The sequence below is a fragment of the Saccopteryx leptura genome, chromosome 8, assembly GCF_036850995.1.
Source record: "Saccopteryx leptura isolate mSacLep1 chromosome 8, mSacLep1_pri_phased_curated, whole genome shotgun sequence".
NCBI classification, from domain to species: domain Eukaryota; kingdom Metazoa; phylum Chordata; class Mammalia; order Chiroptera; family Emballonuridae; genus Saccopteryx; species Saccopteryx leptura.
This window is the reverse complement of record NC_089510.1, coordinates 53,653,327-53,679,390: the sequence shown is the minus strand read 5'-3', so window position 1 is coordinate 53,679,390 and position 26,064 is coordinate 53,653,327. Positions and strand designations below refer to the sequence as shown.

The window sequence follows — 26,064 nt, the reverse complement described above, 5'->3', positions numbered from 1 at the left end:
GTATTATTAAAGTATATCCAGCAAATATTTTAAGGTCAATTTAAAAAATTTTAAAAGGGGGGAGTCATATCCTGGAACTCCTATGGGTCTACCATACCATGCTTTTTACGTAAAAAAATTTAAATTTCTTTTGAATGCTGATGAACAGGAGACGCCAAATCTTTTTCTCCTGCAAATTACTACCTTCTTTATTTGATCCAGCTAATAACAGTTTTTTTCTTTTTCCAAATAGCTCCAGATATATGGAAAAGATTTATATAGGTGGATGGGGATCCTCAAACCCCTCAGCGAGATCTTCTGAGCATGGCTTTTAAGATACCTAGAGGCAGAAAAAGCTCAATAGAGATCAGGGGAACTACCAGCTTTTAGGATACGTCCTTAAAGGCTCCAACACCCCAAAGGGGTCTCATAGGATGCCATCTGGGTCCTACTTCAACAGTGGAAAGGAAGGTCATTGAGCTAAAGCCTGCCAGGCTTACATGCCTCTGCTGTGAGGAAACAGGGACACTGGAAGGTAGGCTTTCCCCTCTCTCCTCTAAGGGAGGGTTCAGTCTCTTCCAGCCCTGCTCCAGCCACCTATGACCTAACCATGCCCAGAATGCTGGGGTTTGCCACTGAAGGCTGAAGGTGCCCAGGGCCGTCGGCCCCATCTACGACACTGTGGACAAGCCTAGGGTATTTCTTCCAAGAAGCAGGTAAACTGATCTCATTTGCACAAGGGCCACTTAACTATGTCTTGCCTGAATAGTCAGGTTTTTTATTCTTCCCTCGAAGATCTCTGTTGTGGGTGTTGATAGTCCTATTTTCTGCTTCTTTGTTTAATATATAGTGTTCCCTTTATTCCTCCTACCTCAGTGCCCCACTCATATTTCAGGCTGGGACCTACTCCTAATTTAGAGCTCTCTTTCCCCCTTTTGCCAACTTCTATTATGAATCTACCTTTGCCACCCAGCGTAGTGTATCCCAAGGTTCTCTTTACCAAGCCACAGTGGCAGAGCTCCAGGGAAAAGCAACCTGGTCTCATCTCTCCAGGCAGAGGAGAACAGAAGCTCCATCTCTACACAGGCTGAAGATGGCTTTTCCAGTCTACCTGAATCATTACCAGCTAGAAGCAGTGGTCATTGGGACTTGGACATGAGCTGCAAAGTATAGAATTGTGACAACAATTCCAGTACCATGCGGACTTTTACTGGATATGGACTTTTCCTGGACTCCTGCTACTTGGGACAGCTCCTAACAGACTAAACTGGGGTTAGGTTGCATTTTTCAGGGATTTGGCATGGTGATGGGGCCAACTTGAACTTGGTGAAGTTGTTAAGGACACTACTGTTTTATGGATTCTTGCTGTATTGGCCAAGAGTTTGCTTAAAGGCTTTAATCACTGTAAAAAAAAAATAGAAGACTGGATAAAGAAGATGTGGCACATATACACCATGGTATACTATTCAGCCATAAGAAATAATGACATCAGATCACTTACAACAAAATGGTGGGATCTTGATAACATTATATGGAGTGAAATAAGTAAATCAGGAAAAAACAAGAACTGCAGGATTCCACACATTGGTGGGACATAAAAATGAGACTAAGAGACATGGACAAGAGTGTGGTAGTTACAGGAGGTGGGGGAAGGGAAGGAGGGAGAGGGGGAGGGGCACAAAGAAAACTAGATAGAAGGTGATGGAGGACAATCTGACTTTGGGTGATGGGTATGCAACATAATTGAATGACAAGATAACCTGGACATGTTTTCTTTGAATATATGTACCCTGATTTATTGATGTTACCCCATTAAAATTAATAAAAATTTATTTAAAAAATCTATATACTTCATATCTAAGAGGCTTTTACTTAGTTTAAACACAACTTTGATTGCTGTATGTCACATTGCTTCCATTTAGTCTACCTTCTGTTATTAGAATCAAATTTGTGGGAAAAACTTGTGCAAACTCAACTAGGATTTAGGAACTATGTGGAAACCAATTTAATAGACCAAAAAAAAAAAAAAAAAAAAGCAAATGATTTAGGAGGTGAACAAATTTGCATCAGTAATGCATAGAGACTGAAAAAGTACCTGAGGATAGATAACATAATCAATGCATGAATTACTATTTAAAATGCTGACTTCTAACAACTTTGTATCAGACAGGTCGTTCAGAGCCAGCATGGCTTGATATACACACTTAGACCACATGCTCTCTTAACCCTGATTCCATATCCCCCAACCCTGGGAGTCCAGGCCAGCTTCCCACAGAGTGGACAGCAGTGCCCGGCAATTATATTACATACCATAAATGAACGTGCAGCGTTGGAAGTCTGGAGATCCCTGTTCCTGGTAAGTCCCAGACACTGAATATCACTGGTTGAAGAATAAATTGCATTTCTAGCCAAACCCTGGGCCTTACCAAAGTGTATGTACCTATCAAATACCTCTTATCAGCTATTTCTGTTTAATTCTCTCATCTACAATATTTTTTAAAATATTCAATTATCAATTATAATCAGGATAGTATGCAATGGTAGTTAATTATGCCTATCAAGACTCTGAATTGGTATTTAAGTGTACCCAACATAGGAACTTGTTTCTTCTGTGTGTGAAGGGTCTTCAGGAAGCAGAGAAGCACGTGTGGGATGTAAATATTCACATATTCAAACAGATATTAATCCTTTTGTGCCCTAGTGCTTAGCACAAGGATAGTCCAGGTACGATATTAAACAAGGTAGGCACAGTCCTGACACCAGAAACTCAGGCTATGTGAGTAAAAAGCACTAGACCGAAAAATCACACAATTCATCATTAATCACAATGGTGAAAAGTGCCGATAGCCAGTTGCTTCTAGTTGGGGGGTCAGGGATGGCCTCTCTGAAGAAGGTTTAGCTGAGACGTGACAGCAATAGGACTGGTCAGGCATTAGAAAGATCAGCATGGCTTGAGTAGAAAGTAAGGAGGAAGTGGGCCCAGATGGGGCTGAGCCCTGCTGTGCAGAGTCAGATTCCAGTGTTCATTCTAAGAGCCCCTACAGGGCTGCAAGGAGGAGAAAGACATCATAGGACCCGCACTTAAAAATTATGTTTCTGACTGCTTTGTGGAGAGTCAGTGGGAGGTTGGCAAGAATAGAGGTGAAAAGACAGGTCATTGCAGACAAGAGACAATGGCGGCTCAAACAGGCCAAGGCCATGTCCTTGGAGAGTGATATTTGGGGGAAGAGTGGCCAGGGTTTGGTGACTGGTTGTAAGAGTGATGGAGAGGCAGGTGGAAGGTTGACCCCAGGGGCATGGCTTGAATAACTACCTAGAAGGAGGAACTGGTCACTGGCTCAGAAGCAAGTGAATTACAAAGAACAGCACATAGATGACAGGTTTTCCTTGTTTTCTTTCAATTTTCATAGTCACACTCCAGGTTTGATACAGGACAGTTGTGCCTCTGAAGTTGAGTGGGAAGTAGCACCCAATGAGAGTTGTCAATCTCCTCTGGTAAGATGTACCTTCAGTTTCAAAGAAATAATTTTATCTACTATGGTTTAAAAATAAATTCTAAACTGTTAATATAGCTGGATCCTAATAAAAATTAGGGAGAACAAATTTGAAGAATACAAATTTAGGCTTAAATGAAATTAACCCTGCATTCCTTTAAGGGCATTTCACTGGGCTATAGCTTTTGAGGGACCCCTCAACCTGACACCCTGAGTCCTAATTGGCCAGACCCACCCTACTTTCAATCCCACCTCCATTAAGTTTCTGCATCACCCCTAAACACCCCAAAAGCTGCTGCTCACCTCCTGAATTTTGCTGTCACTGTGTTTAACTTTACTTGAAATGTCCACATCTTGTTTCTCCCATATCCATATTCCAGGCTCCTTCCTACTCATCCTTAAACACCATCTCAAAATCACTAGTTTTGGAAAGGCTTTTCTCTTTAATAACCCACCCAGGCCAGCGTGATGTCCCTCTTCTCCAATTCTGTTCAAACCACAATTATTGCCCATGAGTCTGTGACTCTGACCTCCTTATGATTTCTAGACACAGCATGGTACTCAGCATAGAGTGCTTTGCTTAAGACATATTGAACTCTACTCAACTCAGACACATTGAACTCTACTCAGACTCATTCCCCCAACATACAACTTTGGGATGGATGTCTCTAGCTCCATACTCCTATTGTAATTCTTTTTTTTTTTCTGAAGTTGGAAACAGGGAGGCAGTCAGACAGACTCCCGCATGCGCCCGACTGGGATCCACCAGCATGCCCACCAGGGGGCGATGCTCTGCCCATCTGGGGCGTTGCTCTGTTGCAACCAGAGCCATTCTAGCGCCTGAGGCAGAGGCCATAGAGCCACCCCCAGCGCCTGGGCCAACTTTGCTCCAATGGAGCCTTGGCTGCAGGAGGGGAAAAGAGAGACAGAGAGGAAGGAGAGGGGGAGGGGTGGAGAAGCAGATGGGTGCTTCTCCTGTGTGCCCTGGCTGGGAATCGAACCTGGGACTCCTGCATGCCAGGCTGACACTCTACCACTGAGCCAACTGGCCAGGGCCCCCTATTGTAATTCTATCATAGCATCTCTCACAGTCCTCATTCTAAGTTCTCTCTCTGTGTGTCTCCACCCTCTCCACTGCCCCTTTGGGCAACTAGGTAGTTCCTGATGGTTCATGGGGCTCTCACAGTGTATCCTACCCTTTCATCCTGCCTGCCCCCTACAGCTCTGCCAGCACCACGCATGCAGGAGCTCCTCAATGAATGTTCATAGCCATGAATTGCAAGAGATCTGATCTTCACCCTGTCACTGGGAACAACAGCCCAGGTAAGCTGGGATTCCTCACCACTACAGCAGACAGAAGTAGACACAATCTTGTGAACAACTTGTAATGCTCTGCATCTTTTCTTGTGCCTCAACTTTTCAAGCAGAAATTACTCCTTTCCCAGAACATCTTTTTTCCAAGAGAGATACTCACATCCTAAACTGGACCTGGGAGCCAATCTAACAGCCATTATACATAATTCCCTAATCACCACCTTTCTTCCTCATCTAACTGTGTTTATTTCAACCAGCATATAATCAAGACAGGATGCTTTTCAGGGGAAGAGACAGTCCTTTCTAGCTGCCAAGGAGAAGAGAAAAAGTCCTTTTGAAGAGAACATTGATTATTTTTCAGAACACTGGCCAATTGAAGAAAATCAAAGGATCTAGCTGCCCTGTCCCAGGACTCTGATATTTTATTTTTGATTCTTCTAACTGGACAAAACCTTAGTTTTAGAGGAGACCCAAGCATCAGCCTGCCTAGTGTAGGAAGTCTCTGCACTTAGAGACAACCACCTTTAGAACAAAGTCTTAAGTTGGCATCTAAGCTCCACTAACATATGAAAGTGTCTTAGGTTCCTAAAGCATCATTAAGATGTGGCACCATAGGCCTGACCTGTGGGGGAGCAGTAGATAAAGTGTCGACCTGGGAATGCTGAGGTCACCGGTTCAACACCCTGGGCTTGCCTGGTCAAGGCTGGCACAAATGAGAGTTGATGCTTTCTGCTCCTCTCTCTCTCTCTCTCTCTCTCTCTCTCTCTCTCTTTGTGTGTGTCTTTCTCTGTAAAAAAAACTAAATACAGTTAAGAGTAAAATAAGATGTGGCACCATAATTATACGAGCTTTAAGACTCTATCCTTGGGGGTCTCATCCCAGCTCTGCCCCCACCCCCAGCTGTGATCCAGCTGGGTATGTGTGTGCCTTCTCCTCGCTGCCTCAAATGAGGGTGCTGGCTCAGACCATCTCCCTAAATCTCCTTCCAACTCAAATATTTCATGATCTTATTATATATATTGAGAGTATATCAGCTCCCCTCCTTGGAAGAACTGAGTATGGAGGGTTTGGTCTTTGTCAAAGAAAAGAAGTCTTAGAGAGGGTTAGTTAACTTGCCTGAACGTACACTGCTACCAAATAGTGGGGTCAGGATTCAAACCCAAGTGGTTCTGCCAGCAGCACTACAAACTAATACCCAGATCCCACTCAAGTTTTGCCATCTGTCCCAGCACTGACTTTTAGAGCAAAAGGAAGCAGTCCTGAAGTACATATTGTGTTTAATGGTCCCCTTAGCCTAGAATAGTTCTTTAGGCTTCCCAGGGCTATCGTTTTATAAAAGGTCCTTCAATTTGGGTTTGTCTGATATTTTCTTAGGATCAGAATCACAGAAATGACTTTAGTTTCTCCTATGGCATTCTGTCAGGTGGAATACATTTTCAGTTTGTCCCATTACTGGTGATGCTGACTTTGATCACTTGATTAAGGTGGTGTTTTCCAGCCTTCTTCATGCCATAAGGCATTCTAATTCCCTTTGTAAGGAAGAAGTATTTGGGGAAGGTACTTTGAGCCCATGTAGGTGGTAGATTCTTTGATACTCCATAAAAGACTTTTTACAACTGTTGGGACAGCCATCAGCAGGCGGGGTGACCTTCGCTGTCAGTCCCCTTTAGGGATTATCACCTTTGGCTAAGAGAGCAGCTTCTCCTGAAGCCACACCCCTTCTCACGTTGGCCTGTGTTGATTGAGGAACTCCTGCGCATAAAAACTAGCTCTCTTTACCCAACCTGGGACAGCTCTGATAGTCACCCAATCTTCAGAATGCCCTGTATGTGGCTGGGAATTCTCTTGAGATGACATCGTAGCTCAACTTTATCTCTATTTAATCCTCTTCTTCCCTCCCCTTCTTCAGGAATCAATTCCAAGACCCCATTTCCTAATAAACTTGTGCTGGCTAGCCCTCTCTGTGGACTACCTCCTCACTCTGTTTGGACTCTGGTCCTCTAAGCTGGCTGCCCTCCCCGCATGGATGTGTTCCTCACTCTGCGCAGGCTGGCACTCGGCACATCACAGCCCCGCCCCTCGCGGACGGCCCTCCGAGCCTGCTCAGTCTTTGCCCCTGTGCTCAGCCAACCTCTCTATACCAGGGGTCCCCAAACTTTTTACACAGGGGGCCAGTTCACTGTCCCTCAGACCATTGGAGGGCCGGACTATAAAAAAACTATGAACAAATCCCTATGCACACCGCACATATCTTATTTTAAAGTAAAAAAACAAAATGGGAACAAATACAATATTGAAAATAAAGAACAAGTAAATTTAAATCAACAAACTGGTCAGTATTTCAATGGGAACTATGCTCCTCTCACTGACCACCAATGAAAGAGGTGCCTTTTCCGGAAGTGCGGCGGGGGCCGGATAAATGGCCTCAGGGGGCCGCATGCGGCCCACGGGCCGTAGTTTGGGGACCCCTGCTCTATACAGATGCTCTGCTCGCCTTGCTTGGGCTCTGACACCCTGCACCAGGCTGTCCCTGCCCAGGGGTTCCCTTCTCACTCACGCCGACCACCCTTCCTTGAGGACTTCCAGGGCTGGGCTGCGCTCCCACCAGAGCCATCGTCAGCCACTTGGGCTCTGAATCCCGGGGCCACTGAGCCGCTCTCACCCTGAGGAGATGCCTACCTTGCTCAGCTCTACTTAAGAGGAAGAGCCTACCCTTTCTGGAAACATTTCTTCATTAGCTCTTCAGACACCATCCTCACTGGGAACTCCCCCGGCGCCCTGATACCCACTGCAGTCCTATATCCTGCATCTTTCTCCTCCGTCAAGCCTCCACATTTCAGAATGTCCATGGGCTCAGGTCTGGACCTCTTCTTTCTCTTATCTTACTCCCTGGATGATCTCAAACAGTTCCATGGTTCACCATTACCAACGTGCTGGTAATTTTCACAGGCACAGTTCCAGCCCTAATTTCTCTCCTGAGATTGAGAGTCAACTGCCTACTCTCTACCCCCCCACCCCAATTTGGAATATAATGGGTAACTCATACTTAATATACCGAAAACAGAACTCTGTTTCCTTCTGCCTTTCTCCCCTCCTCCCGTCTTCCCTGTCTCAGGAAAAGACACCGCAGGTCACCGGGCTGCTCCGCCTGCAGCCTGCGAGCCTTTCCTGTGCACTCTGTCCTGTCCACTGCCCCCGCCACAGCTGTCCCGGTCCCAGCGCCATCTCTCTGCACTCCCCCACCAGCTGCCTAAGGGTGCTCCTCCTTTCACCCTCGCCATGCCCCTCCACGCAGGAGCCAGACCTAGTTCTTTAAACATAAATCAAATCACAGCACACCCCTTACTGAAACTGCAATTGTTTCCTATCAGACTTAGAAAATCCAAATTCTCTCCACAGCTTACCAAGCCTAATACGACATGGAACCAACCCATTTCTCTAAATTTGTTCCCTTCTTGTTCCTGTTCTCCTTTCACCAGTCGCTTAAGCCATTCTCCCATTTTCATGAACACACGCAGCTCCTTCTAGTCTCAGGGACCTTGTAGGTCCCATTTCATCTACCTGGACCCTCTCCTTCAACACGTCCCATGGCTTATTCGGTCAGCTGTCTGCTCACCCGTCACTGGCCATCACTGTTAGACCTTCCTTGTGGTGTTTTCTCTCTACTCCCCCTGCGTAAGCTCCACGTGGGCAGGAGCTCAGTTTGGGTCACTGCTATGTTCTCGAAGAATATCCACTGAGTAAATGAGTGAATGAACTCAGCCAGTCTGATTTGAGAACTTCCCATGTGAGAAAGGGCAGGAACCATGAAAGGAAACGGAAATGTTTGGCAAACAGTTGAGGAACCAGAATCCCAACTCTCTGATTCCCTCAACTGGCTCTCTGATCAATCACCTTATTTGAAATCGATAACTAAATTTGTGTCATAATTTGACCCACAGTAAACAAGTAAGACATTTTGTTATTTACGTAAACAGAAGAATTCCTCTCTCTTAGCTCTCCCTCCCAGCCCCAGCCTCCCACTCTTCAAAAAGCCGTTATTCCTGAGGCCAGTAGAGGAGTTCATGCACCATCAGGTGTCTACCACACATTGTGTTCTGCTAAAGGCTCAGGTACCTACAATGCATAGGGGCACCCACAAGTCCGTCAAGTCATTATTTCCGTCTCGTCGCTCAGCGCATGAGCATCAGCGCTGAAGAGACGGCTCACACGCTGACAGTACCTCCTGGATAGCATGCAGGTGCCACTTGAAATGCCCAGTCACCAACAATTCACTTTTTGTTCCCTCTTTGGGACAAGTATGATTCAAATAAATGTCCTGCAGTGATGGGAGGAGCCACATTTTTCCGAGAGGGCTCAGCTGAAAAGAGTGTAGACTCCCTTTTCCCTGTGGACGGTGGCCCTTTTGCCTGACAAATGCCATGCTGGGTGGACGCTGGCTGAGAGACCAGAAGACCCAGAGTTTTAGTTGCCTCCTTTCCTTGTGCCCCTTCACATCCAGCCATCACACACCTGACCCTTCCCGACACAGGGGACGCTGGGGTGACTGGAACTTGTCTTGTCCTTGCCACCCCAAGAGAACCTGCTCACCCTGGTGCCCTGAGGCCTGTAGGGCATCACCATACTTTCATCGTGAAGGCTGGAATTTAAGTCCGCGATTCTCAGACTTTAGAATGCTTAAGGATCCCCTGGGGTTCCTTTTAAAACATAGGCATCACTTTCCCCATAGATTCTGAATCAAATAGCGAGGAACAGGGCCAGACAAGCTGTGTTTTTAACAAGCCCTCCACTCTGCCCAGACAATTTTAAGGTTAGGCGTCCAAAAACCACACTTTGAAAAACACAGTTCCATATTCACACTAGACACCTCCCTTGTTTTCTATAACAAAATGAACAACAATTTCCAGTGATAGTTTTCATAAATGCTCTCTAATCTAACTTTGCCCCATCATAGTTTATGTTCTGTAGCCACACGATGACCGTGGCTCCCAGGGTCTTCCCACTCCAAGCCAGCACACCCCCCCCCCGCCATGGCAACAAAATACCTCACACCTTCATTCTCATCACCCATGTCTTCTGCTCAAAGTCTTTCAGTAGCTTCCCATTCATCGTAAAGTTTGAGGTTTTTATCCTTTAACCTGGTATTCAAGGCTCCAGAAATAGCATGTTGACCATGCTGAACATAGTAGTTATCAAAAAAAAGTGACCCTAGATGGTGACTGTCTTGTCATTTGCTAACCTAATAATAAAAAAGGAAGAGAGGACATTAAAGGCTCAGGAACTCCTGGGGAGGGACTTGTTCCTCTCACTGCTGCTCAGCACCCTCCCCACCTCCCCACCCTGCCTGATGGAGCACCCTGGTGCCCATCATGGAAGCAGTACTCTTAGTCAGAGAGTCTGCATTCAGAAAGTTAAAGTGACACGAAGGTGAAGGCTGTGATGGGGCAGGGAAGAGAGGAGGACAGAAAGCAGGGCAGAGAGGAATGGGGAGGGGGTTGTGGAGTACAGAGGGGTACTAGGAGTCCGAGCAATTCCCAGGCAAGAGGATCTGAGAGTATCAGAAGCGAGCCTCTAGAGCTCAGTCCCTGCCTCTGCCAGTTCTACTAGGGAATGCATGAGTGGCCCGGGACAGACCCTCAGTACCAGCCTCCTATGACGGGGAGAGGGGCAGAGCGCTCCCTTCTCAAATCAGTGACACAGAAGAAGCAGATGGGAAAGTTCCCGTACCTCCACTCCAATCAGAAAGCAACCCTGAGAGGGGAGCCCTCCTCTTCCCTCTTCCTGCCTCCCAACTCAGCCGAGCCTTGCCTTAGCTCTTTCTGCGCATTTGCTCTGCCCAAAGAATAATCTATTATGTGCTTGAATGTCTTTGAATGACAACATTATCACCATCAAAAACTCAACTGAAAACTTTAATATTGCTAAATACTACCATGGAAAAATGGATATTATTCAAGATATACGTTACAAAGAAAAGTGTCAGCAATGCTGAGTTAACATAATTATGATGGTGAGAAACAAATGAGAATGGGTAGTGTCAGTTTTAGGGAAATGCGTGTGAGAAATAACTGAAGAGGGCATTTGTAATGACAGAACAGATGGAAAGTGTTCGGGTATGAGTGTGACTGCGTAGCTCTTACTGGACAGGCCGTTTGAGGCTGACTCTCAGAGGCCAGAGGCTATACAACCTCGGGCAAGTGTCAGCCTTCCGGACCAAGTAATCCACCAGGGTCCTTTGAGCAATGACGCTGTAGCACTAAATTATACACCCCTGAAGGGCAGGGGCTGTGTCTCCACATCCCCATCACCCAGCAAGGGGCCAGCGCAGAGCAGGTGAACTTGGGTTTGGATTCCTGCTCTGCTAAACTAAAGGGCAAATTTACCTCTCCTTTCTAAGCCTCAATTTCCTCATAGTAAAATGAGGACCAAACTATCACCTGGCTTATAGTGTTGGCAGATTAAATAAGAAAAGGCACATGAAGGGATTAGATGATCAATCATATTTACTCATAAAGATGATGAATCTTGAGCTTTGAACAATAAAACTTTTTTAATAATAATTTTTTCTTTTTTAAAATTGAATTTTATTGGGGTAACACTGGTTAAAATAATTATACAGGTTTCTTTTTTTTTTAATTTTAGAGAGCAGAAAGAGAGAGAGAACTGGGTATATACCCCAAAAACTCAGAAACATTGATACGTAAAGACACATGCAGCCCCATGTTCATTGCAGCATTGTTCACAGTGGCCAGGACATGGAAACAACCAAAAAGCCCGTCAATAGATGACTGGATAAAGAAGATGTGGCACATATACACTATGGAATACTACTCAGCCATAAGAAATGATGACATCAGAACATTTACAGCAAAATGGTGGGATCTTGATAACATGATATGAAGTGAAATAAGTAAATCAGAAAAAACCAGGAACTGCATTATTCTATACGTAGGTGGGACATAAAAGTGAAACTAAGAGACATTGATAAGAGTGTGGTAGTTATAGGGGGAGGGGGGAGAGGGAGAGGGAAAGGGGGAGGTGGAGGGGCACAAAGAAAACTAGATAGAAGGTGACAGAGGACAATCTGACTTTGGGTGATGGGTATGCAACATAAGTGAACGACAAGATAACCTGGACTTGTTATCTTTGAATATATGTATCCTGATTTATTGATGTCGCCCCATTAAAAAAATAAAATTATTAAAAAAAATAAAAAAAAGAGAGAGAGAGAGAGAAGTGGGGAGGAGCAGGAAGCATCAGCTCCCATATGTGCCTTGACCAGGCAAGCCCAGGATTTCGAACCAGCGACCTCAGCGTTCCAGGTCGACACGTTATCCACTGAACCACCACAGATCAGGCCACAATAAAACTTTCATAGATATTTAATCCCAGTAACAAAACCTCAGGGCTGGAATCCAACAGTCTCTCTGATGTGTGAGTCCCCTCCCCAACCCAGCCAGTAACCAGTTCAAAGTTCGAATGACTCCCCCTTGTGTGTGTCCCCACATCCATCTGGGACCACACCCTGAGCACTTTCTGTTTTAGATGCTTTGATCCCTCCTTCTTACAGGAAGAGTTAATTTCTAGATCTACCATCATTCTGGTCACATTTTTCCTGACTAATCATCCTGTGTGCAACCTAGAGTGCTCATCTTTTACTACGCAAAGCTGTCAGTTGGATTACACAATGCCCAAGCTGGTTTAGTGTGATTAAGGGGCTACAGTCACTGTAGTTGCTAAAAGATTGACTATCTGGAGTTTAAAAAAATTACTCTCAAATCCTTTTTACACATTCTTAGGCAGGCAAAAGCTGACATAGTAAAAGCTACAATTTTCCATGTGAAACACTAATAGAAAACAGGTAAGATTCATTTGTAACACAAGAACTAGGGACTTTAATATTAATGTATTCATTCAGATTGAAAAGTCACTGAGCCATATAAGTTCTGCCTATACTGCCCCTCACTAGCACACCTGACTGGACTGCTTAGAAACAAAAGACATTATTTTTAAGGGAGTGTATTGGAGCTTCAAACATGTTACTGTCCCCCACACATCACCAAGACCACACCTAAGCCTTCCAGCCTTGCTTCCCAGTTTTACTACCAGGAGGGGCACCCAGCTTGACTTCCTCTTCCCGTCCACTGACTGGAAGCTTAACTCCCTGCTTCCTAGCCTTCCCCAGGACCACCATCCCCATCTCCTCTGCTTGAGCTCCAAGGGCCAGTGCAAATCCAGCCCCAACCACAGGGACCCTCCCCTGCTTTGACTCCACCAGACCACTGTTGTGTTGCTTCTTTGGCCCCAAACCCAGATAGTCGTGTGCCATTCATATGTCCTTAGGTGTCCCTGGCTTCCCTCAGGCCCCTTGCACAGAACAAATGTCCCACAACACCTTATCATTTATTCTCGCACAGAACAGAGAGGGAAGACGGAAAAGGGGAAGCAGAACAGGGTGGCCTGCTCCAGCTACTCTTTGTCTGTCCCACCACAAAGTAGATCTGTCTGGGCTGGGCAGTGATCCTCCACATCCATGGCAACTGCAGAGTTAGGGGAACACAAGAGACAGAGTGGAGACAGGTGGCACTGCCATGGAGCGCTCTTCCGGCTATTGCTCAGAACTGTCCCACTTGAAATCAGAAAACCAGTAGTACTGAAAATTATTCCACTAGCAGGATTGTGGCGGGAGTGTCCTATTCACCTTTCTGCAGCTTACCAAACCCAGGTTCCAGAGTGATCCCTTGAGATTTAGTTCCCCTGTTCCCAAGCCCAGCAGGGAGGAGAAAGTTAAGAGTACACCTGCTGGGACCCAAGGGAGGGCAACCACACAGACGATGTGTTAAGCCAATTCTCACTGCAGATGTTTAAATGGAACCTCATTTTCACTGGCATCTATCTTTGGTTCTCATCTCTCTGCTTTTACTCGGCTTTGGACCATGAAAGGGCGATGGTTCCTATGTGGGCAGAGACCAACCACCCCTGAAATGACAATGGGGCAAGGAGCCAGGCAGGCACTGTCTCTTTCTCTCTGTCTTCGCTTCCCCTTCCCCTTCCTCTTTCTCTTTTTCCTCCCGTCCCATGTATGTCTGTCTCTTGACTCTGCCTTTAAATTTCTTCCTCTTATCTGTCTCTGTCTCTCCTTCTCCCTCCCTATTTCGGGGTGTATGTGTCTGTCTGTCTGTCACTGTCCCCTCTGTTAGAATGCGTGTGTGCTTCCTGTCTTCCTCCAGTTCTCCTGCTCCATCTTCCTCGCTCCTCTCTTGTTTGCTTTTGCCGTCAGACACCTGGACTGGGAACCGGGAGACCTAGCTTTTGGGCCCAGCATGATCATTAACTGGCTGTGCAGTTATGGCCAAGTTACTTTATATCTCTGGGCCTCATTTTGCTCAACCATGGAGTAGGTTCGACTGAATGCTCTTCCAAGTCCTTGACAGCTCTGAGATTTCATCACTGAATGAAATGGAACTCAGAAGCCCCACAAAACAGTTGTAGAAACAGGAGCATCATGCTGTTGGTCCCCAATAGCACGAGCACCAGGGGGCGCCCAAGTACTACTCAAAGAGGATGTGACCAACAACCTGGACAACATTCATGGAGGATTTACTACATGCTAGGCAGGCGCTGGGCGAAACCCCGTACCTGTATATCATTCAGTCTGGTGAGAGAGGTGCTATGAGTGTCCCTACCCTGGAGAAGAATAAACTGAAGCACTCGAGGTGAAGCAACCTGCTCAAGATCACACAGCCAAGATCTGTCAGAGCAAGTTGAAACCCAGCTGTCTGACTCCAGAGCCCATGCGTGCCGAATGCCTAATAATCTGGGACTCTGTATTGCACCAGGCACTGCGTCTCGCTCACAAGCTTCTCACTTAGGCTGCTGAGTAAACAGCTTTGGACCCCAAATGTGCTCAGGAGTCTTAGATCCAGGGTATATATGGTTCAATCAATTCTCTCCTTCAAGACACCAGCTGACTTCTGACACCTCTGCCTGTAACTGTTCCATCAGTACTCTATTGCCCTGCACACTGACTGGCATGCTCTCGAAGATGTTTTCAAATGCGTGTGTCTTATGCCATTCTAACTAACCAGGCATCTTGCCAGAACCAAGCAAAGTGCTGGGCCAACTGCGAGGCTCCAGCTGAGTAACTGACAAGCACCAGGATACTCTGAGGCTATGTCTGTGTTGTCTGCCTGAGCTACTATAACTATCCGCAGTCCTCAAGACTTTCACAGCACAATGCCTGCAGGTAGACTCTAGCTACTCACCGGCAACTACTTAGTGTGTTTAAAGGGAGCGTTAACTGGTGTTTATTTCACAGAAGCAGAAACTGGGGTCCTCCGATGTTAATTTCTGCTCACATAAGCAAAAGTAAAGAGAACCCCAGGTTCATGCCAGACACAGCTAAGAGCTGTAAGGGGAACAGAGAGAAAGAAGCCACGGTTTCCACTCTCAAGAAAATACTATAGCCTGACTGGTGGTGGCACAGTGGAGAGAGCATATCTGGGACAGTGAGGTGCCAGGTTTGAAACCCGGAAATCGCCGGCTTGAGGGTGGGATCATCAACATGATCCCAAGGTTGTTGGCTTGAAGCCCAGGGCCGCTGGCTTGAACAAAGGGTCACTGGCTCAGTTTGAGCTCCCAGTCAAGGCACGTATGAGAAGCAATCAATGAACAACTAAAGTGCTGTAACTACGAGATGATGCTTCTCATCTCTCCCTTCCTGTCTGTCTATCTATCTGTTTCTCTTGCAAAAAAAATTGTAATAGAAGAGATGAAACATGCAAAATTGATCAGTAAATAAAGTTTATGCTACTCCATAAATTATATAAATTTTTATATAATAAATATATAAAACATAAAAAACAGTAAGTATAAAATTTCTGAAAGTCAGGAGCTCAAAGTCCAAGTCCTTCACTAACCACTGCGTGCATTTTTCCAGCCCCCTCTGAAACACCCTCTCAGACACGTGGCGGACACTAATGGCTGTCTGGGGGTCAGGTGCGCACTTGAGGTCATCACCAGGTTTGGTAGCCCTTGTTTAACACATTTTTCTTTGAGCATCTGTCCTAGTGTCAGCTCCATGATGATATAGAGAATAGGACACTGGCGAATGAGGTGATGCTCCCGAAGTCATGTTCACATAACCCGAGGAGGACAATGGAATGACCACCCTGGGGAATTCAGTTCTCGTGGGCAATGCAAACCCCCTTACGTCCTCCTCGTCCCCTTCTGCCTGCCCTTCCTCAGGTCCCACAGCTGACTGGTGCAGTAGAGAGAAACTAACGGGGCTGCACTTCCAGAAACGCTCCCATTTCTAAGAGCCTGATGTAGAACAGCCACAGCGGTGTTATTACACCCCTTCACAGCTGTAGTGTAGATGTCACAGTGGCCGCAGGAAAGTCCAGCAGTCAGTTCAAGTCTGGCTGCAGCCCTCCTGTCAGGGAGGCCTTCTCCCACCCTCCTCGCAGCCCCTACGCCCCTTTCCAGTGCCCATCCTGGCACAACAGCCATGAAACCAGGAGGCAGGCAAAGAGCACACCCAGAAAGCTGTGCAGCCCAGAGACCTGATATCTCTGAGCCGCTCAGAGCTCCCAGAAACAGAAACGCCCCGTGTGCTTCCCTCTGTTTCAGTCACAGACGGTCTCCGCGCTCTCCTGTGTGCAGGGGTGATGTATTTCTCTGGACAGCCCCAGATGGCAGGGCAGGCAACGGGTTCCTTCGCTTCTGCACCCCCAGCAGACCCCGCGGGGGGTCGGAGCTGGGCCGGCACATCAGTGGGGCCCGTCTTTCCTGAGGCGTTGCCTCTGATGACTCCATCACTGCCCCAGTTGAAGAAGAGGGTGGGAGGCTACAGGGAAGTTAGGGCAGCCCAAGAATGGGGGGCACTCTTGAAGGCCTGTTTACTCCTGGGACTCACTGTACAGCGACCCCACGCCCAGGGGGTGTCACAGCTGGTGACAGGCCCGGCCCTGCCTCCATCTCCGCCCCCCCCCCCAGGGCCCTCCCAACAACAGCTGTGAAAGGATCGGCACTCTGAGTACGTGCCCAGGGGCTCTCGGGTTCCCATGTATATATTTTGATACACTTTTGGGTTACACCTGGCCAATACCACAGAAGAGAAGGAAGGAGAGTGACATACCATTTCATACATATTATTTTCAAATTATGCAGCAGTTACAGAAGTCTAATAACACGAGTGACCCCACTCCTGCCACCACAGTGAATCAGCAGGGAGACGATACTAGGCCTCCTCAGTCCTCAGCTCCCACTGGCTCCCCTCCCCTCACATCTCAGTCCTCAGAGCCAGGCCCCCGGGTCCCCAGGGAGACAGACAGAGAAAGCATGAAGGGAAAAGAATGGGAGATTTCATCCAAAAGGACATATGTGGCAAGCTGTCCTTTTAAAGTCAGAAACACAAGCATATCTTTGTCATTTGCGGTAAAGGAAAAAGCCACGACTGGTATAATGATACAAAAAGAGAGACTAAGTCCGAAATAACCTCTAATTACAGGACATCCAGTCATCAACAGCCTATGCTTTAAATCTGGTTTCTCAAGTCCAGTCTTGCCAAAGAACCCCCTAAAGGCCCTGTATCCCACCCCAACCCACACTCGGGCAGACCACCTGATGAAGCAGTGAACTCGTTTTACGTGCGGTCCAACCCCGACCGTGCTCAGATAACCCCCAGGCCCTTGAACTGTCCAGAAGCTCATGCCTGAGTGAGGGTCAAGCTCTCCCCAAAGAAAACTTTGTCATATGACTGCATGAAATTGTATTCCTCAGGCTGAGTCGCCCCCCTCAAACCACAGGTGAGAAGGCCCAGTCTATAAAGCTGCTTAGGTGAGAAGCATGCAATTAACAAGTCCAGATGGTTTTACTGGGGCGGGGGGTGCAGCTAGGGCTGAACTGCCCCCTTCTCTTCATAAACCAGGCAATCACCCAGGTCAGGGACTCGCCCGTCTGCCCGCCCGGGTGGGTGCTGGGGCAGGGGCCTGTTACCTGCTGCACATCCTGCTGGAAGACGCAGAGCTGCAGGCGCTGGTGGAGCCGCACCTTGCGGTGCTGCCAGATGCTCTCGAGTCGCCGCTGGTGGTGCAGCACCTCGTGCACCACGTCCAGCACCTGGTGCACTGCCTTGGAGTAGTTGGCTGTGGCCGTGAGGGACTCAGAGTTCCCAGGGCTCAGGGGACGCTGCAGCACATCCAGCAGGGCCTTGCCGTCCTGGCTGACCTGCAGGAAGGGAAGAGGGTCACATCAAGGGAGCAGAGTGGCAGACAGGGCACAGAGAGTCATGGAGGGTTAGCCTGGGGTCCCAGCCTGGGTCTGAGAATCCTACCCAGACCCACGACAGCCAGAGCCGCCATGGTGCCCAGCCTGCAGCCCAGTGCGGCCGGAGCGCCCGGAGTCCTGGGGGAGAGAAGCTGCAGGGGAGGCTGCCAGGTGTCTGAAACTGCAGGATCAGTCTCTCTCCCTGTGCATGTTCGCTCTGTGAGGGCAGGGACTCTGCCTGTCTCCCAAACTCCTGGGACAGTGCCTGGCACATGGCACTTGGGAGATATTTTGAGTGACTCACTAACAGGTCAGGCAGCAGAACTTTTCAGAAATGAAGCTGAACAGATGTCAACACCATGAACCTCTCCCCTATTTCTTCCTCACCTTCCTCCACCTGGCTGCAAGCGTCGAGCTGTGTGGCCAGAGATAAACTCTCTGCCGCCTTGGGGCCTCGGTTTTCGCCTGAGGAACTCGCAGGGCTAGCAATGGTGCACACCTCAGAGGTGTGGTGAGGATCACCCGAGTTAACACGCACAGGACACTTAGACTGGGCCCAGCCCAGACTGGCTACCAATTCTATCCTCATCATCACCACTTCTCTCCTGCCCTCTTTATTTCCTTCTCATTTTCTTTCTTCTATATTGATCCTTCTTTTGCTCTCCTTCTATGTAATTCCCTTTTTTCTCCTGAAGGAGGTGTCATCCCCATCTTCCCGGAATATGCAAGGTAGAAAAAGGATCCTAAGATGGAAGACACATCGGCCATGCTCCTGGGTTCCCCACACCCACCCTCAGGGCTGAGATGAGTGGGGGGGCACTCCCTGTCATTCCTCCCTGGAATTTTGGCACAATTATAGGCACCAAGAATTCTGGACAGTGGCCTCCTATGATTGACACCTGGGGGTCTCCAGTGCTTGGCAGAGTACCCAGCAGAGCCTGTGTCTTTCAAACTGAGAACAATGGCAACTAGAGAATCAATAGGAACTTTCAAACCCCAAATTAATTTGGTTAACAATGAAATCAAAGTGCTGTGCAGTGAAATGGTCTTCTCCTCTCGCTCAGCTGTGGAAGGGGGAGTGCTCCCATGTCCAGCCTGTGACAATGAGGGGAAGTGTTTGCTGGGCTTGTGGCCTCCCCTCACCCGACCTCCACACCCTGATAATAGCTTGGGGGGTGGGTCAGGAACACAGGCACCTGTCACTACCCCCACTCACGGGGCCGCAGAAGAGCCTGTGGAGTGTGAGTAATAGGAGGGCTGGGAGAGAGTACAGCAGAGACAAGAGAGGACACCTGGCTGAAGGAATATGGCCAGTTTAGGAGACCACCACTACCCACCCCAATCCACCATGCCTCTCCTGCCGAGCCAGGCGTAACACAGACACGCTACAGCTACACCAGGGGTGCTCTCTTCAGGAACTGCTAAGCCAGTGCTGTCTTTTTGCACTGTCCAGGCTGGCCAGAGACGAGGGCCAAGTCCTGAAATCCAAGTCCACATGAGTTCCAGTGCTCTGCCTCCGTCCACATCTGCAGGAGGCTGACCTCCGAAGTGGGCTGGGAGACACTGTCTACGTCCCACAGGCTAGGGCCTGAGAATCAAGGGGGAGAAACACTGTAGCTATATTTCTGATTATACTTATACCCCATACATGTGAAACGTGTGAGTACAAGATTAATTTACTTTGTATACTCTAGTTAATAAGCAGTAGATTTAGAGATTCTTGGCCCTCGGGCAGAGGCACAGTTCTGTTAGAGGAGAAAGCCGTGGGCCACGCGGATCAGAGCTGAGGGGACCAGGCCGGCTCCCGGCCGTCCTCTCCACCTCCTATAACGACAAGCCTGTGGGTATGTTTAGCACGTACCACTGCCAGGCACACGGCACCAGGCACATTTCATGCATTATCTTTATAACTCTTAAATAAAACTCCCCTACAAGGCAGGTGTTATCACCTCCATTTCACAGAAGAAACTGAGGCCCAGGGTGGTGAACAGCCTGCCTCCGGTCGCACAGCTGGCAGGGAAGCCGAAGTGCAAACAATGACAAAACCCTCAGTCTCACCCAGAAGCCACTGCTTCTTCAACTGCAACATGCAGCAAGCTCACCTGGGGGAATAGTTAGTAATATGTAGGTGCCACATCCCACTTCTTGACATTCTGATTCAGTCTGGGGTGAAACCCAGGAATCATCTAACAAACATCTCAGGTGAGCCCAAGGCCCGTGGCCCAGGAATCCGCTTTGGGGAACTCTGCTCTAACTGACCTTGCCCCAGAAGAAAGCCACGGGCCAGATGTGAACTCACTCTCCCCTCCTCATCCAGCTTCCCGAATCAGCCTGTCTCTTTACCCCCCAGCCGCCTGGCTCAGAATCCACGCCAGTTAGCAAACCTACTGACGGGTGTGTCCGCACAGATTCACCTCTAGGCCCTTTTGCTTTGAAAGAAACAAAGATCAAGAAGTGTTTTTCCCCATCTTAACTTTGAATTGCGACCCTAGTCTTTGACTTTTTCCAACGGAATAGTCTTAGATAGTTTGTCTTCCACTTCCACGGCAGCTTCTGCTGCAAACACATACCTCCTCCACCCTGGGGTGTGTTCTCTGGACCTTGTAGTGATGTGCTGCTTCATGAAGGGGTAGCAGGCGCATGTGCACCGGCCAGAAAGCAGAGTCCGTCCAGAGGAGCACAGTGTGGCTTTCCCAGATTCCTCCTCCAGAGGACAGAATCTGACCTTCCTACATACGGTGAGAGGTGTGTGTGCATGCGTGAGCACATAACCCACATGGTGCCTGCTGGTGGCCCCATTTTTTCTGCTTCCTGGCTGGAGACATGATCATTCCTAGATCAAAGATCTTAAAGAGTCTCCAAAGACAGAAGTATGACCTCTCTTTTTCTTAGTCCAACCTAGGCTCTTCCACAGAGTGTAGGCCAGTGCTCTCGCCACCCGCCCACCCACTTACACACTGCGGACGCCTGGGGGTCCTGCTTGGTTCTCACCTCTGTGTAGGCCTGGGTCACCTGCTCATACAAGGACTGGTGGTGGTGGATCGCCAGCTCCAGGTCCTGCATCTCGGACGGCAGGCCACCCTCACTGCACATCTTGCACCAGGCGTCCACTCCGGACAGGAACTGGAATGAGATGCCAGCTGGGTCAGTGAGGGGAACTGGGGGTGAGCGGTGGGCAAATTAGGCAGAGATAGTCAGATACCTTGGGAGGAAACAGCCGGGCCTCGGCAAGCCTTCAGAGACCACCGCAGAGGGTGGAGGGTTTTTTTCATTATACAAACTTTAACTCCAAGTAAGAAGTCAGACCTGTTTAGGAAGTTTGGTTTCCACAAACAAAGATGACTATTATGAAACTGCTGGGGGTGGGAGCTATCTGCATGTTGTATCTATGCACTGACGATAAAACACAGGTGTGCAAACAGCTCACTACATTGCATGTGTACATGAGAGAGACTTGTCCTGTGCACACTCACAGGCACAAGGGAGGGGCTACATTTAATATAATGGGATGTTTCCATACAGGTACAGTACTGAATAGCGCTTATGCTGAATTGTGAAGAGGAGCAAAAAACATGTCATAGAGGCCCCTTAGGGAGCTTGCAAACATCTTTCCAACAAGGAATGAAGATTAACCCTTAAGAAGATCCCTGGGATTGGGTCAGTGGCCTTAGGGTTGCGAGACAGGAGGGGCAGTTTAGGGAGACAGGCCACCCTGTGTCTGTGGTGGCAGTGGCTCCCGGAATGTGATAGATTCAGATCTTGACAGCTATCAAATTATTTAAAAGTGAAAATTAACAACTGTGGAAGACAATGGGTTGCTGCGCACAAAGCGTGAGCCAACCAAAACCACTCAGATTCATAGGCTGGAAAAACACACCTTTAAGATGCAAATAATCCTTCACCCAACAGTCTGAAATGGTTCTGACTGTGATTCCTCTCGCCCGGGTGCACAGCTCCTTCCAAATTAATTTCCTTAAGTGCCTTTTTATCTCATTGCCTAGAACAGCCCAGACGAGGACAATAAAGAGCTGCCTAAATAAACACATTGAAAAAAAATATAAACTAGACTCCGTCATGTGGTGTGTTCCCCCTCTCCCCCTTAGCTAAAGAGAATCACAGTTTATGAGTTTCCCTGAAGAACTGGTAATCCCTGAGCAAACTGCATTAAAAATAGATACAGATAAAATTGCCCCTGATCCAAACTAAGTCAGTAGCCCATCGGTGTGAGCTGACGCCGCCGCTGCCTACGCCGCTCAGTTCCGGCACTGTGCTTTCTGCAGCTGCTAGAGTTCTGGTCTTGGTGTCGCTGTCGGCTTTCAGTCCCTGGGCTGTTGGCTGCTGTGGCTGATTTTTCACTCTGCATGTTTTTGTTGTTGTTTTTTAAAATAACATTAGGACATCTCTTAAAAATTCTGGAGGAGTGCCAGGTGCAATCCAATATCAGACTGCATGCACTTGATAACATCTCAGAAGCTTCTTTACTCCACCAATGACCATTTTACAAAGAAACCTGAAAACAACTTGACGTTCATGTATCATATGTGAGGGGAGCACCTCCTTAAAGTTCTTAAGATTACTCTGTAATACTCTAACAAGAGTCCTATAGCAGACCCCACAAAATGCTGAGCTCAAGGAAAGAGAGACAGAGAAGGAAGCATGGAGTCTCCCTTGCCAATCTGAATGAACCTTCAATAAAGTGTGCAAGTGATGTGGATGGACACAGAATAGGAGACTAGATATAAATAGTTTCATGGTCCTAAGTATGAACCAGTCACAATCGGTCACTACCACCATCATCTAAAAAAAACCACACGGCTAGATTCTTCTCAATGTATGGGGCTGCCCTTGATTTGTGACACAACTGTCTTAGTCTTCAGGAAGGTCTCGGGGGAAACTTGCACAGTGGAGGAAACACAAAACAGCAGGACAGCATGCTGAACAAATACCCACAGGAGAATCTGCCACTTAAAAGCACACTGGAGAAGATGTGGCACATATACACTACGGAATACTACTCAGCCATAAGAAATGATGACATCGGATCATTTACAACAACATGGTGGGATCTTGATAACATTATACGGAGTGAAATAAGTAAATCAGAAAAAAACCAAGAACTGCATGATTCCATACATTGGTGGGACATAAAAACAAGGCTAAGAGACATGGACAAGAGTGTGGTGGTTACGGGGGGGGGGGGGGGCGGGAAGGAGGAGAGGGAGAGGGAGGGGCACAAAGAAAACTAGATAGAAGATGACGGAGGACAATCTGACTTTGGGTGATGGGAATGCAACATAATTGAATGACAAGATAACCTGGACATGTTTTCTTTGAATATATGTACCCTGATTTATTGATGTCACCCCATTAACATTAATAAAAATTTATTTATAAGAAAATAAAATAAAAGCACACTGGACACCGTCGCTAAGCCTTAGAACCGCGCTTGGGAGATCTGTGATTATCCCCACGTTAGAAATGAGGAAACAAGCTCAGGATGGTGAGACGACCTGCGTACGTGTTAATGAAGGATGGGGCTGTGGTCAGAACCTGCACTTGTCTGCCTGCCAAGCCCGGACTCTCAGGTATCCCATACTGCCTTCCATGTTAGGTGGTAACAGAGGGAAAGACTTAAGGTACGACCCTGTGCATAGCTCTCCACTACGAAATGTAATAATAAAAAAAAGAAATTTAGAGGTTAAGACCACAGACTTCAATGTTAGACACATCTGGGTTGAAATCCCAGCTATCCAAAAATTGTGTGAATTTCACAGTAGTGTGTTAGTATATATATATATATATGAACACACAAACATATATTATAAACTTTACTAACATAAAAGATATGTAGCACATAATTTACACAGAATAATAACATACACAATATTCTTTATTGCAAGTTCTCACAGGATGCCTTTGTATGTGATATACTTGCATAGTATCAACATTAAAGCTGGTTGTAAGTTTCACTTATGCTGTTGTAAGACAAAAGTGAAAATACCTAAAGACTTATGTCAGACATCACTTGTCCATCCATGACATGAGGGACTTCTCTGCTGAATGGAACAATAGTCTTTGAATATCAGAGGACCATCTCCTCAATTCTGTGCGTTATTCATGATGTAAGAGTGACAGACAAGACACATTTTTAAGTTTCCTGCACTTTTAAATATTTTCTCCCTCATTCTTTTAAGACTCTGGACAAGCAATAAAACAATAAATCAAGCCTTGGTTTATAGAATTTTCTTTTTTTATGTGAGAGGAAGGGAGATAGAGAGACAGACTCCTGCATACACCCTAACCAGGCTCCATCCGGTAACCTCTGTCTGGAGCTGGTGCTTGAATCAACTGAGCTATTTTTAGCACCTGAGGCTGATGCTCAGCTTGAACTGAGATATTATCAGCACCCAGGGCTGATGATTGAACCAATTGTGCCACTGGCTGCGAGAGGGGAAAAGAGACAGAAGGGGAAGAGGGAGGTGAAGAGAAGTAGATGGTCACTTCTCATGTGTGCCCTGACCAGGGATTGAACCCGGAACGTATGAATGCTGGGCTGATGCTCTATCCACTAAGCCAATTGGCCATGGCCTGTGTGTAGTATTTGATGATCTCCATGGTGTGAAAGCTCCTACCTTGGTCTATTTCAAGCTACCCATGTGATGTCACCACATGTGGCGTTATGAAGGGATGACTGGTGGCACACACTGCATAGTATTTCCACCATAGGTATAAATTTCCAAATAGATATAAATAACATCAAGAATGTAGATAATAAGATGTAGCAAAATAATTGGGATGTAATAAGCTTTGAGTATTTATTGGTTTTGTTTTTAATGTGACATACTTAATGTAAATTTAGTTTTAAGCAATGGATATATTTAACAACCAGGTCACCAAATTCTGGAAATGTTAACAATTGAACCTCCGTGATCTAGTTAGAGCCAGCTCCAACACATCACTGGCTGGTCACTTTATCTCTCTGAGCTTTAGTGCTCCTCTCTGTAAAATTAGTAATGTCATTGGCCAACAGCAGTATGTAAATGAGATCCAGTCATTGTTATTTCTAGCTACTGTATTATTGTTACATTACTATTATCCATAGCAAATGTTTCATGTAAATTAGTGTTCCTCTGCTCTCAGGACTCTATGATCAGTGTAGTTTCACCCCCTTAGTCTATGCTCAAGAAATGCAAATGAAGCAGACAGTCAACACACACAAGCACACACAACAATAAACCACCCAGGGGAATGTAAATACCCTAGGTGCCTTCTTGTTTGGATAATAAGCAAAGCCACCAATGTTTATGTACACAGGGCCCATGAAAGTGGTAGACTTGGGTTATTGCTGCAACCGCTCAGCAGGGTCTTCAGTCCTCAGTGTTTCAAAGAGAAGAGGCGCTCCCCGCGAAGTGTGTATATCCTCCCGCTCTGCCCTTCCCCAGGCCCTCCACCCGTCCCACCGACAGCAACCTGAGCAGCTCCCTTGGCCTCACCTGCTCAGCCTTCTGGTGGAACACCGCCGACATGGCGAGGATGGTGCTGCGCTCGTCCAGGGCCGCTGCGAAGCTCTTCCACTCCTGGTCCAGCTGTGTGGAAATCTGCTTGATTTGCTGCGAGGCATAATGGCCAGCCTCAGAGAGGCGGGAGGCCACGGACATGATGCGGTTGATGTTGACATAGGCATTCTGGGAAGCGAAGGAGAGAGAGCCCTTAGTGGGACAGGCTGAACAACAGGCAGCCACCAAACACTTCGGGGGTGAGGATCTGGGGAAGGAGCTACCCAAACAAAAAGTATGAGAGAGGATGGTAGAGGCCACACTACCAAATTCATTTTTGGCCCAAGGAAAATCTTCAACTATGATAAAATGTCAACATTTCTCTCTCCCTCTCTCTAAAAAATCAACAAAATATTTTTAAAAATATTTCAACATATAGCAGGTACAGTAACTGAAGCTTTTCATTCTGGGGACCAGCACAGTTTTTGTGCCAACTATTAATGCATATAAAT

At 47.2% G+C, this 26,064-nt stretch overlaps 1 protein-coding gene across 8 annotated transcripts in view; it reads right to left on the bottom strand.

Moving 5' to 3' along the window:
- LOC136379840 (kalirin) overlaps positions 1-26,064 on the bottom strand; it is a 635,535-nt gene that overhangs the window by 288,539 nt on the left and 320,932 nt on the right. For all 8 annotated transcript variants that reach the window (XR_010746806.1, XM_066347435.1, XM_066347437.1 and 5 more), the window contains exons 7-9: positions 25,550-25,741; positions 21,048-21,179; positions 17,787-18,017 (exon numbers count right to left, since the gene is read on the bottom strand). Coding sequence is in view for 7 of the 8 variants with exons in the window: in XM_066347435.1 (XP_066203532.1) it covers positions 17,787-18,017; positions 21,048-21,179; positions 25,550-25,741 (555 nt within the window). In the remaining variant the exon portion in view is untranslated. The remainder of the gene's footprint in view (positions 1-17,786; positions 18,018-21,047; positions 21,180-25,549; positions 25,742-26,064) is intronic.